Source organism: Perognathus longimembris, chromosome 25 (assembly GCF_023159225.1).
Source record: "Perognathus longimembris pacificus isolate PPM17 chromosome 25, ASM2315922v1, whole genome shotgun sequence".
NCBI classification, from domain to species: Eukaryota; Metazoa; Chordata; class Mammalia; order Rodentia; family Heteromyidae; genus Perognathus; species Perognathus longimembris.
In genome coordinates this window covers 3,973,958-3,986,444 of record NC_063185.1, presented here as the reverse complement: position 1 = coordinate 3,986,444, position 12,487 = coordinate 3,973,958, and the positions used below count along the sequence as shown (strand labels likewise).

The 12,487-nt window shown below is 45.0% G+C and overlaps 1 protein-coding gene across 2 annotated transcripts in view; it reads right to left on the bottom strand.

The window, feature by feature from the left end:
- Positions 1–11,628, bottom strand: part of Faf2 (Fas associated factor family member 2) — a 56,253-nt gene extending 44,625 nt beyond the window's left edge. For both annotated transcript variants that reach the window (XR_007209179.1, XM_048334388.1), the window contains exon 1: positions 11,528–11,628. Coding sequence is in view for 1 of the 2 variants with exons in the window: in XM_048334388.1 (XP_048190345.1) it covers positions 11,528–11,590 (63 nt within the window). In the remaining variant the exon portion in view is untranslated. The remainder of the gene's footprint in view (positions 1–11,527) is intronic.
- Between the last annotated feature and the right edge of the window lie 859 nt (positions 11,629–12,487).

Sequence of the window (12,487 nt, the reverse complement as noted above, 5' to 3'; positions counted from 1 at the left end):
GCAATTTGTTTTTGTTTTGTTTTTTTCCACACCTTTTTCAAGTTTCTTAAAGCATTGTTTTTTTCCATGATTAGTTGTTTCTACTCTGTATAGCAAACTATATTAACTATCCTCACTCTACCTTCCTGTACCACATTGTGAGATAGATAGGAGTGGCAAAACTTGAGCCTTTAAAAGAAATTGTATGGAAGCACCATTTGTATACAAGATCAATGCTCAATAAAAAGAAAATCTCCTCCAGCCAAAGGTGGCTCACACTGTTAATCCCAGCTACTCAGGAGGCTAAGATCTACAGAATGGAGGTGTGAAGCCAAACAGACAACTCCATCTCCATAATAATAATCAGGTGTGGCTCAAGTGGTAGTGTGCCAGCCCCCCAAACAAGCCAAGCCAAGTGCAAGGCTCTGAGTTTAAACTCCAACAGGCTAAAAAATAAAAAAATAAAAAAAAAGCTAAGCCTAAAATTTCAATGGTTTTCTCTTAAGAGTATATCTAGTTTACAATCAGATGTAAATATAAATGTTAACTTTAGCTCCCAACTCTCTTGGGGCCACATGTCCAAAATCATCAATTGTTACCACCCATCCTCCACCAGACAGGTTCAACTGAGTAGATCTTACTGTAAAATATTCCTTGCTCTTGATCTGTGTCCTTCCTGTTCGGAGACTGAGTCCAGGGGAGTATACATACTAGCAGAAGCCCTATGTCTTCTACCTCATTTTTCCTCCTTCCTTAATCCCCCTTAGAGATAACTCCCTTTCAAGAAATGACTTCTTTCCTTAGGACTACATCAATTTGCCAAAAAGCATAACTGAGGATAGACAGCACTAGTGAGAAGGGCAATATTTACCTTTGAAAAAAAACCCCAAACACTTGAATCCCAATCTCTACTAAAATGCACAGAGAAACCAGGTACTTAGTGCCGGTGGCTCACCTCTGTCATCCTAGCTACTCAGGACGCTGAGATCTGAGAATCATGGTGGAAAGACAGCCTGGGCATGAAAATAAGTGAGACTCTTACCTCTAATAAACTACAACCCACCCACCCCACACACAGAATGCACACCAGAAGTAGAGCTAGGACTCAAGTGGTAGTGCACTAGCCTTGAGCGCAAAATAAGTTTGGGGACAGTGCCCAGGCCCTGAGTTCAAGCCCCAGGACCAGCACAAGTACACAAGTGTATGTGCGCGCACACATATTATCAGGGGGTATTAGACAGAGTGATCTATTCTCACCTCTAGTTTACTCCATGCAAATTTGTTCTAACTTCCTCCACACTCATCGGAAGATAGGAAGGGGATGTCAGTCACTGGGCAACCAGCTTTAGAAACACTGTAATCCCCAATCTAGCCGTTGGAAGTATAATTCAAGGAGGGAATCATAAACAACATGTATGGGGTAGCAGTTTAACTAGACAGTATTAATGAACTATTTGGATAAGACTGGGAAACTCGGGTCATCTTGCTTTCCTAACAAGTTCTCTTTCTACATCTTAACTCTGAACAATGATATGACTTGTCAATATATATGTGATCTAAGTATTTCCATCTTAGTAGAGATTAAAGTACTCTAAATTCCAATTGTCTGGTTGGCTCCAAGTTGTGAGCATGCATATTTTTTAAGCTTTGTTTTCAGTTACTCCCAAAGAGAAACTTGGCAAAAAAACAGATCTTTGTTCTCTCCACCACACAGCTTTACTTTATAGGAAATATGCAGTCGAAATGGAACATCCATTCACAGGCCGGAACTGTAGCTCAAGTGGCAGAGGGCTTGCCTAAACTTCTATACCACCTCCCTCCCCACACACATCATTCCACAAAGTGATCACTGCTAGGCTTTCATCTTTAGCTAGAACTTTTTTGGGGGGTGCGCTACTTGGGCTTGAATTCAGGGCCTGGGCGCGCTCTCTGTGCTTTTTTGCATGGCTGGCACCTACTCTACCACTTGGGCTGTAGTTCCACTTCTGGCTTTTTGGTGCTTAATTGTATGTAGGTAAGAGTCTCGCAGATTTTCCTACCTGGGCTGGCTTCAAACTGCAATCTTTAGATCTTAGCCTCCAGAGTAGCTAGGATTACAAGGGTGAGCCACAAGCACCCAGCTTCCTCTGTAAAAAGTCAGATGGCGAAGCATCATTTTAGAACTTTTATCTTTTCTGCCTTAATTTTTCTAAATAGTCTGAGGTTCCTTATGTCCAGGCTCTCCCTCTGGGAGGGACATCAAATGTATCTGAAAATTCCTTTGATATTCATAATGATCCTGCTCTCCTGGTGCCACTCTCATGGCCCTAATGGTTCCTAGCCCTCCCCCAAATTGCAATTCTTCCAAGGCATCTGTCCTTGTCTTTAAGCCTTCTCCTTCCAATCCTTCAAGCCATTCACCACTCTGCCTTATGTGGAGAACTCCAATTTTCTATCCTCTTCACATACCAGATGAGGACAAGCATTTAAAGCTCCATCAAAGTCCAGTGGATCCTTTCCTACTCTTGGTATGTTTCCTGAGAAAGTAATGTTCCTCTCTCTTTTTTCCCTCTGGAAACCTTCTACTCTGTGCTTCTCTGGCTCCACTCTACACAGACTTTGTTGTTATGCTTCTTACAAGGGAAAAGTCTTTTGCTCTCCTCAGTTTAGTGCTGGTGGGTAAAGTCCAGATGGTATGTTTAAGTTGCCATTTGTCTTATCTTCCACCTCAACCATTCAGAAATAAACTGCTCTCTAAATTTCTGGGACAAAGTCATTAAATTGGTTCCATCACTTCTAGATTATGGGAACCCACCCACCTCCAAATTTTTATTTTTGTGTTCTGTGTCTGGTTTGTGCTTATATGTTGTGTATATGGCTTTTTGGTCCATCTGACAACCCTTCAGAAAAACCTTGTGGTTGCCTATTCCAGTAACCAGATGCCATAAAAGCCGTCTCTGCCTGGATGATGCCAGGGTACCATCAGCCACTAGAATAATAGGTCCAAAGTCCTTACCATCTTGTTACTACCTACAAAAATCCTGATTAGCCCATGATGAAAAGATCTAAAATACTGTAATATACTGTTTAAAGGACTCATTTTTCACACTAGCTCACTCTGGGCAAAACCTGCATTTGTCTTCCAAATTCCAAAATAACAAATTTTAAATATTTCAGTCTTAGCATGCCGAGCTCTGTGTGTGTGTGTGTGTGTGTGTGTGTGTGTATGTATGTGTGCACGTGACAGACCTAGGGCTTTAACTCAGGGTCTAGGTCTGACTATTAGCTTTTGTGCTCAGACTGAAGCTCTACTACTCAAGCCACGGCTTCCCTTCTGGCTTTATGGTGGTTAATTCAAGATAACAGTCTCGCAGACTATTCTGTGTGGATCAGCATCTAACCAGGATCTTCAGATCTCAGCCTCCTGAGTAGCTGGGATTACAGGTGGGAGCCACTGGTGCCTAGCCTACTTTAAAACTTTTTGTGTGTGTATGCATGGACGTCTATGTATGATGTATATATGTATGTTTAGGATGGTTCTTAAACTGCTATTACAAAGTTAATATATAAAAACTGTTCTTTGTTACGTCTCAATCAGGTCTAATTAAAATTAGTAGGCAATTCAGGAATTCTCAGTCTCTGGACAAAAGAAAGAACAGGTAGTCTGTTTAAAATGTAAGTGGTTGTCTTGGCTTGTAAATAAGACTTAGAAGTTTGATTATTTAAACAAAGAATCTTAAGCAGGGTGCTGGTACCTACTCAAGAAGATGAGATCTAAGGATTGTAGTTCAAAGCAAACCCAGGCAGACAAATCCAAGAGACTCCTATCTCCAAATAACCAGCAAAAAATCCATAAGTGGAGGTACAGATCAAGTGGTAGAAAAGGAGCAATGAGCAAAAAAGCTGAGCAAGATGGAGAGGTCAAGCCCCAGTACCAGCACACACACAAAAAAGAAATATGAATCTATAAGTAGACAGGCCTGTGTTTTAGCATTGCATTCTTGCTTATGGATATTCATGCTTACAGATATAAGCATGCCAGGAGAATTTCCATCTTTCTACTAACAAGTATGTCTATAGGTGCATAAAATCCCAGATGGCCCTCTCTATGTATGGACATTCACAGCCTCTTAAAAACAAAAGGGCTAGCTGGGGGCAAGTGACTCACACTGTAATCCTAGCTATTCAGGAGACTGAGATCTGAGGATTGTGGATCAAAGCCAGCCAGGCCAGGCCAGGAGAAAACCCATGAAACTCTTATCACCAATTAACCACAAGAAAACCAGAAGTAGTGCTATATCTCAAAATGGTACAGCTCTATCCTTGAGCAAAAGAGCTCAGAGACAGCACCCAGGCCCAGAGTTCAAGCTCCACAATTGACAGGGAAAAAAAATTAATCCAACTCATATCTCTGATAATTCATCTCAAGATCACATCAGGCATAGGGGCAAAAATGAAACAAAAATGATTATTTCTCTTCTCTGATCTATAAAGACCCGTCAAAGTAACTAATGCTGCTGCTAGGTGTCAGTGGTTCATGCCTGTAATCCTAGCTACTCGGCAGGCTGAGATCTGAGGATCACAATTCCAAGCCAGCCCCAGCAGGAAAGTCCATGACACTTGCTGAGATATGAGGATCATGATTCCAAGCCAGCCTCAGCAGGAAAGTCCATGACACTCTTAGCTCAATAAACTTTTTTTTTTTTTTAAAGCCAGAAGTGGCATTGTAGCTCAAGTGGGAATGTGCTTGCCTTGAGCAAAAGAAGCTCAGATATAGCACCTGGGCCCAGAGTTCAAGCCTCAGGACCAACAAAAACAAAACAAAAAAAAGTAGCCAATGCTTTAGATATACTTGCCAGAAGGGCATGTAACAGGCCAAGTAGAATGCAAAAATGAGTCAAGCCTGTGAAAGGGACTACCTGGAATACAGATGTAAAAACTGGGCTCTCAAGACTTACCTTGTGTTAAATTCAAAGCATGGAAGGAAAAGAGACAGCCAGTCAAAAGGGTCCATGGAAAGGGAGATGGCCAATCAGCAAAATCCCCAGTAACCTGATAAAAGCCTGTCCCCATTATTAGCCAGCTAATAAAAGATTAAAAAGCCTGATTCCTTGGGGCTGGGAATATGGCCTAGTGGTAGAGTGCTCGCCTTGTAAACATGAAGTCCTGGGTTCGATTCCTCAGCACCACATATATAGATAAAAGCCAGAAGTGGCACTGTGGCTCAAATGGTCAAGTGCTAGCCTTGAGCAAAAAGAAGCCAGGGACAGTGCTGAGGCCCTGAGTCCACGCCCCAGGACTGGCAACAAAAACAAAACAAATAAACAAAAAGCCTGCTTCCAATCCCATCATCAGTGCAACATCAACAGCACTATGCATCTTTGCAAATATGCCCAACTGTTTTAAGTGGTGTCTTAATAAACCAACCTTTCTCTTGTCTCTCCCTTGTAAGAGTCATTTGCTTACTCCAAGTCATTACATTCAATTCTCTAAAATTTTAGCTCCTGGATCCCTAACAATCTTTGCAATTCTTCTTTCATCCTGGTGATTTTACTACTTGCATAACTGTTCTAGTAACAGCTGACACTTTTATCTACATACACAAATTCAACCACATCAAAAAATATTTCGGAGAGCTGGGTGCTGGTGGCTTATGCCTGAAATCCTCTCTACTCAGGAGGCTGAGATCTGAGGACTATGCAGTTCAAAGCCAGCCTGGGAAGGAAAGTCCATGAGACTCTTATTTCCAATTAACCACCAGAAAACTAGAAATGGAACTGTGTCTCAAAGTGGTAGAGCACTAGCCTTGAGCAAAAGAGCTCAGGGACAGCACCCAGGCCCTCAGTTCAAGCCCCACAACAACAACAACAACAAAAAGCCAAAAGCAGAATTGTGGCTCAAGTAGTAGAAGGCTAGTCTTAAGCAAAAAAGCTTAAAGCCCTAGCTGGGCACCAGTGACTCACATCCATAATTCCTAGCTACTCAGAAGGCCGATGTTTTAGGGTTACAGTTCAAAGCTGGCCAAGGGAGGAAAGTCCATGAGACTTTTATCTCTACCCAACAAAAAGCTGGATAAATCTAAAAGCCTGAAGTAACCTAAAACAATTGTCTTCACTAGTTACTCAAAATCAACTGGCTCCAAACACAAGAAATGGAAAACTATAGGAAACAAAAACTTAGAAACAGGCTAGGAATGTGGCTTAGTGGCAGAGTACTTACTTGCCTAGCATGCATGAAACCGTGGGTTTGATATCTCAGTACCACATAAACAGGAAAAGCCAGAAATGGCACTGTGGCTCAAGTGGTAGAGCACTAGTCTTGAGCACAGAGAGGCTCAGGGACAGGGACCAGTCCCTGAGTTCAAACCCCAGGGCTGGAGCAAAAAAAAAACACCAAAATACACCTTAGGAGTTTTGATCCAAATCATGTGTCACAAGATGAAACTGGAAATTTGAGATTTCTAAAATCTTTTTTTTTTTGGCCAGTCCTGGGCCTTGGACTCAGGGCCTGAGCACTGTCCCTGGCTTCTTCCCGCTCAAGGTTAGTAGCACTCTGCCACTTGAGCCACAGCGCCACTTCTGGCCGTTTTCTGTATATGTGGTGCTGGGGAATCGAACCTAGGGCCTCGTGTATCCGAGGCAGGCACTCTTGCCACTAGGCTATATCCCCAGCCCTCTAAAATCTTTTACTTTCACTAAGTATCTTAGCATTGTTGTATTCTCTTGACAGGTATGGAGAATCTGAGCACACGCCTGCTGTCAGTGATACAAACTCAAAACCTGGTGTTGCCTCTCTTGAATAAAATCTTTCATGCCTCCCTATGCCTTCGGATTATACTGAAACAGTCTGCACAGTTGAAAGGCCTCCAGAAGCTGGGGCTATTTCAGTCTTCCAAAGTAGTTTTATTTTCCTTTTGTGCCACTCCTGTGGCTCAAACTCAGGGCCTACGTATTGTCCCTTACCTTTTTCACTCAAAGCTGGCACTCTACCACTTGAGCTACAGCTCCACTTCAGGCTTTTTGGTGGTTAATTGGAGGTTAAGAGTCCCATGGACTTTCCTGCCCAATATATCTTCGAATGGTGATCCTCACATCTCAGCTTTCTGGGTAGCTAAGATTATAGGTGCAAGCCACCAGCACCCAGCATGCAGTCTGATATTCCACTCCCAGTTCTCCAAATCTATCACAGCAGTCACACTCAACACATTCCCTTTTGCCCCAGTGTGCAACCTGTGTATCAGCATTAAATATTCTCCTGCCCACAACCAGCTGAAATTCTCTCCCTCCCTCAAAGCAGCAAGGTAGAGAGACAAGAGTCCAGACCCAGATCCAGATCCACTAGCAGTCAACTACTAGATAATTTAAGGAACTTGAGCAAATCCACCAGTAGATCTGTTCCCTCACTGATAGCAGGCCTATCACATACACTCTTTTACAGGACTACTGTATGAAATAAGCAATGATTCTGAATTATCTAACACTATGTCTAAGGCACAGCAGCTATTCAACAACTGGTAACTAAGCCATCCTTCATCCTCCACCTACTGCTCTTACTCTAAGCTCTATATGAAGTATCATATGAACACTACTGTCTTCCTAGATACTCTCATGTCATCCATCTGGCTTCATACAATCACAGATAATGTGACTATAGATAAAGATAACATTTGTAAATCCTTGCCACACATTACTTGTGCAGATCATTTGACCCCTCTTACTTATTTCTTCATTAATAAATGGTGCTACCGGGAGCTGGTGGCTCATACCTGTAATCCTAGCTACTCAGGAGGTTCAAAACTAGCCTGGGCAGGAAAGTTTGTGAAACTCTTGTCTCCAATTAACCGCCAGAAAACCAGAGTGGAGCTGTGGCTCTACCCATGAGCAGAAAAGCTTAGGGACAGTGCCCAGGCCCAAGCTCCGTGACCAACAAGAAAACTAAACAATTGGTGCTCAACTCTGTTTTACAGTCTTGCCAGGAGGTTTCAAAAAGCCAGGCAAGGACTGGGGATTTGGCCTAGTGGCAAAGAGTGCTTGCCTCACATACATGAAGCCCTGGGTTCAATTCCCCAGCACCACATATACAGAAAACGGCCAGAGATGGCACTGTGGCTCAAGTGGCAGAGTGCTAGCCTTGAGCAAAAAGAAGCCAGGGACAGTACTGTGCTCAGGCCCTGAGTCCAAGCCCCAGGACTGGCAAAAAAAAAAAAAGCTGGGCAATGGTGGCTCATGCCTAGAATTCTAGCTACTCACGAGGCTAAGATCTGGAGAGTATGGTTCAAAGCAAACCCAAGCAGAAAAATCCAAGAGCCTCTTTTTATTTTTTTATTATTTTTATTTTTTGGCCTTTCCTGGGGCTTGGACTCAGGGCCTGAGCACTGTCCCTGGCTTCCTTTTGCTCACGGCTAGCCCTCTGCCACTTTAGCCACAGTGCCACTTCTGGCCATTTTCTATATATGTGGTGCTGGGGAGTTGAACCCAGGGCTTCATGTATACGAGGCAAGTGCTCTTGCCACTAGGCCATATTCCCAGCCCCTCTTTTTATTATTTTTTAAATAATTACTTATTTATTGCCCAAGAACCCCTTATCTCCAATTAACCAGCAAAAAGCCAGAAATGGAGGTGCAGCTCAAGTGGTAGATTGTCAACCAAGCAAGCCAAGCAAACGGAGCAAGTCAAGCAAGAACAAGGTCCTGGTTCCCACAGAAAAGAATGAATGAGTCAATGAATATCAATACAGAGGTTTAATGACAGTCCTATCATAAATCTCATCATGAATGTTTACTTTTTTTTTTTCTTTTCTTTTTTGGTACTGGGGATCGAACCCAGGACATCGCACTTGCTAGACAAGCACTTTGCCACTGAGCTACATCCCAGACCATCATGACTGTTTATACAACACACAAATGTAAAATATGCTTCCTCAACAAATTCAATTTTATAAATCTTCATTAACTTTGTGGCTCAAATGATAAAGCACTAGCCTTGAGCAAAAAAGCTGAAGGAGAGCTGGGAATGTGGTTTAGTGGTAGGTAGATTGCTTGCCTAGCATGCATGAAGCCCTGGGCTCGGGTCCTCAGTACCACATACACAGAAAAAGCCAGAAGTGGTGCTGTGACTCAAGTGGTAGAGTGCTAGCTAGGCTTGAGCAAAAGAAGCTCAAGGTCAGTGCCCAGGCCATGAGTTCAAGCTCCAGGAATGGAGAGAGAGAGAGAGAGAGAGAGAGAGAGAAATAAAAGCTGAAGGACCCAGAGTTCAAGTCCCAGTACAGGGACTAATACTTATACAACACAGGGCATGATCCTGAAGAACCATAAAGGGTAAAAATCTTCTGCCAAAGTTAAAACTCTGAAACTAGTGGTCTACAATGAGCTGAAGCGGAGTATCTGCTGGGAACTTAATTCGTTCATTTCAATGAACTGGGTCAATTTCATTCCAAAAATGCCAATCAAATCATCAGCTTTGGAGAGAGAAAAGAAAGGGGTGACACTGTTCAGAAAGAAATGTACTCACTGCCCGACTTATGAAACTTATGTACATTATTTTATAGTAACAACAACATGAACTATATTTCTAATAGCATTTTACCATTTCATTTATACACTCCCAACACAACTGGAGGGTGGAACATCTCAAAATTAACAGTGAAATCTAGTGAAGTTACAGAAAGGCCAAGAACTCATATGCACAAAATTAACATTGCATATATCATAAGATTTATAAAGATTGTACAGCAGAGAAGTTAAAAGTTTAGGAAAGGTTTTGGGAAGATGGGCCTAGCTTTAAATCTGGTGCCATCATTTAGAAGGTTAATTACTAGTTGTATTCTCTATGCATATTACCCACGCCTTATATCCTTCATCTGTACGAGTAATAGTATGAACTTGGTAGGGTTGTTAGTGTTAAATGAGATGTGTGTGCTACTTGCTTAGCAGAGTACTTACACTATGGTGAATATGTAATAAATAGTGTTCTACATAGTAGTGTATGAGTACTAAGGTTCATAAATACTGCCAAAGCCAAGTTCCAATGGCTCATGCCCATAAAACCTAGCAATTCAGGAGACTGAGATCTGATCACGGTTGGAAGCCAGCTAGAAGCTGGAAGTGGAGCTGTGGTTTAAGTAGCAGAACACCAACCCAAAGAGAAAAAGCAAAGGGACAGCACCCAGGCCCTGAGTTTGAGCCCCAGTACCAAGAACACACTAAAAAATTTAAAAAAAAATACTGCTGAATAGTAATACTGCTAAATCCATATTAATGCTTGGACACTTTGCAGTTCACACCCTTAAATTCATTGCAACTCTGAAACCTTAAGAAGGTATGTACTCCAGAGAGAACAAAAAACTGATTAACAAGAGGGTTTGGGGCCAATGCCGGTGGCTCATACATATAATCCCAGCTACTCCGGAGGCTGAGCTCTGAGGATCGCAGTTCAAAAGCCAGCCCGGGCAGGAAAGGCCTTGAGTCTCTTACCTCCAATTAACCACCAGAAAACTGGAAGTGGTGCTGTGGCTCAAGTGGTAGAGCACTAACCTTGAGCTGAAGAACTCAAGAGACAGTGCCTAGGGCCACAATTCAAGCCCTACGACCGACCCCCACACACCAAAAAAAAGAGGGTTTGGTGGGTGGCTCAGGCCTATAATTCTAGCTACTCAGGAGGCTGAGGCGTGAGGATCCTTATTTGACAAATAACCAGCAAAATATATGCATGTATACATACATATATACATATATGCTGGAGGTGGAAGTGTGACTCAAGTAGTAGAGCTCTAGCCTAAAGCAAAAACAAAAACAAGCGAGAGCTTGAAAGCCCTGAGTTCGGGTCCCAGTATCGGCATGAAAAAAGGCTACCGGTATTAGTTTCCTCCAACCAGATTCTGCAGCTCAGCGGTTAGGCGCTTGATGCCACTGACAGGCCAGCAGATTCCTGACAAGCTGCTGCCCCCCAACCCTACTCAGAAGTACAGGAGTGAGCTCCAAGTACCAGACGGCGTCAGAAGCCGCGGCCGAGCCTTGCTTGGGCTGTGGCACGGGGTCTGTACGGGTGTCCTAAGGGTGGGCGTGGGACAGGCCTGGATGAAGGTGCCTGCCTCCCTCTGAAAACACACCCCTCCCAACCAACGCTCTAGGATCCAAGAGTCCCACGGTTCCCTCGTCTGTGGGGACGGGACAGCCGGCGGAGGTGTGCTCGGAGACCCACGCTGACGCCCAAAGTGGAGGGCGGGAATTAGAGGCATGTCTGGCATATCGGAGTCGTTTGGGCAGAGACGGGTCTCGCCAGGGCGAGAAAGATGAGTGAGGAAGGCAGCGCTAAGGGGAGCGAGGGAAGGGGACTTCACTGAGGGTCTGGCGGACGGCGACGGCAGGAAAAGGCTGGGGGAGCCGACCCAGAGAGGCTTCGGGACTGGGGAAAATCGGGGACAGTTGGCGTCCGACGGAGGGGGGAGGGGAGAGGGCCGCCTGCTCGTCTGAGGAAGAGCCCGACCGTAAACTGAGGGGGACGCTCCGCTCCGCGGAGGGCCCACTCCGCAGCGCGCGGCGGCATCTGCTGCACCGAGTACTCGCTGCTACCTGAAACTGCAGCAGCTTCTCGGTCTGCTCCTGGGTTAGATCCCGCTCCTCAGGCGCCGCCATCTTGCCGCCGCCTCTACGCTCCTGACCCGTCCGCACCGTCACCCGCCGGAAGTGACGTCAGGCGCAACCACTTCCGGTCCCGAACGGCCGCCGGCTCGCTGGCAACTGCGTCTGCGCGCGCGGACGCACGCGCCTCTTCCGCCGGGCTGCCGCCAGAGGGCGCGAAGCTCGGGCAGATCCCGAACAATTCCGGAAACTGCCGAGCGGAGGGTGGACTACCAGTTGCCTTGATCATGATGGTGTTGCCCAAGATCTGCATGGGAGTCCGAAATTCCTGAACTGAGTGATCTCTCTAGAAGACTCCGGGAAGTCCCGAGCGGCGTTCGGCTCCTTTCAACGACGTCTCTCTGGCCATTTTCCAGTCATCTTGGATAGGCCTCAAGATTTGGCGGGAAACGTGGCCCTGGTGAAATACCAGTAGTTCGAGGCCCGATCATGGTGCCCCAGATGTTTCCAAAAGCTTCTGACCTTGTCTCTGGAGGTTCCCGAAACTCCTCGAACTGGGGCTTTTGAGACGCAGCCTAGGACCTCGAAGCGATGGAGAGCTCCAACTGAGACTTAGGGTCACTCACTGGGAGTGTTTGCACCCAACTTCCTAGTCGTGGGTGACTAATGCTTCTCCCACACTTCAGCCTCCCGAGTCACAAAGGCTGTGGGGAGCCTGCACCTGGCCTCATGTCACTTAGGACCAAGGGTCCTCTCCCTTAGATGGGGTTAGGGTCTGGTTATCACCTTGCAAGTGCTGGACATCCTTGGGCAGATTTCTTGGGCTCCATGTGGCCAAGAGTTGAATGAGATTCCTCTGTGCGGGGCTGGGAATATGGCCTAGTGGTAAGAGTGCTTGCCTTGTATACATGAAGCCCTGGGTTTGATTCCCCAGCACCACATATATAGGAA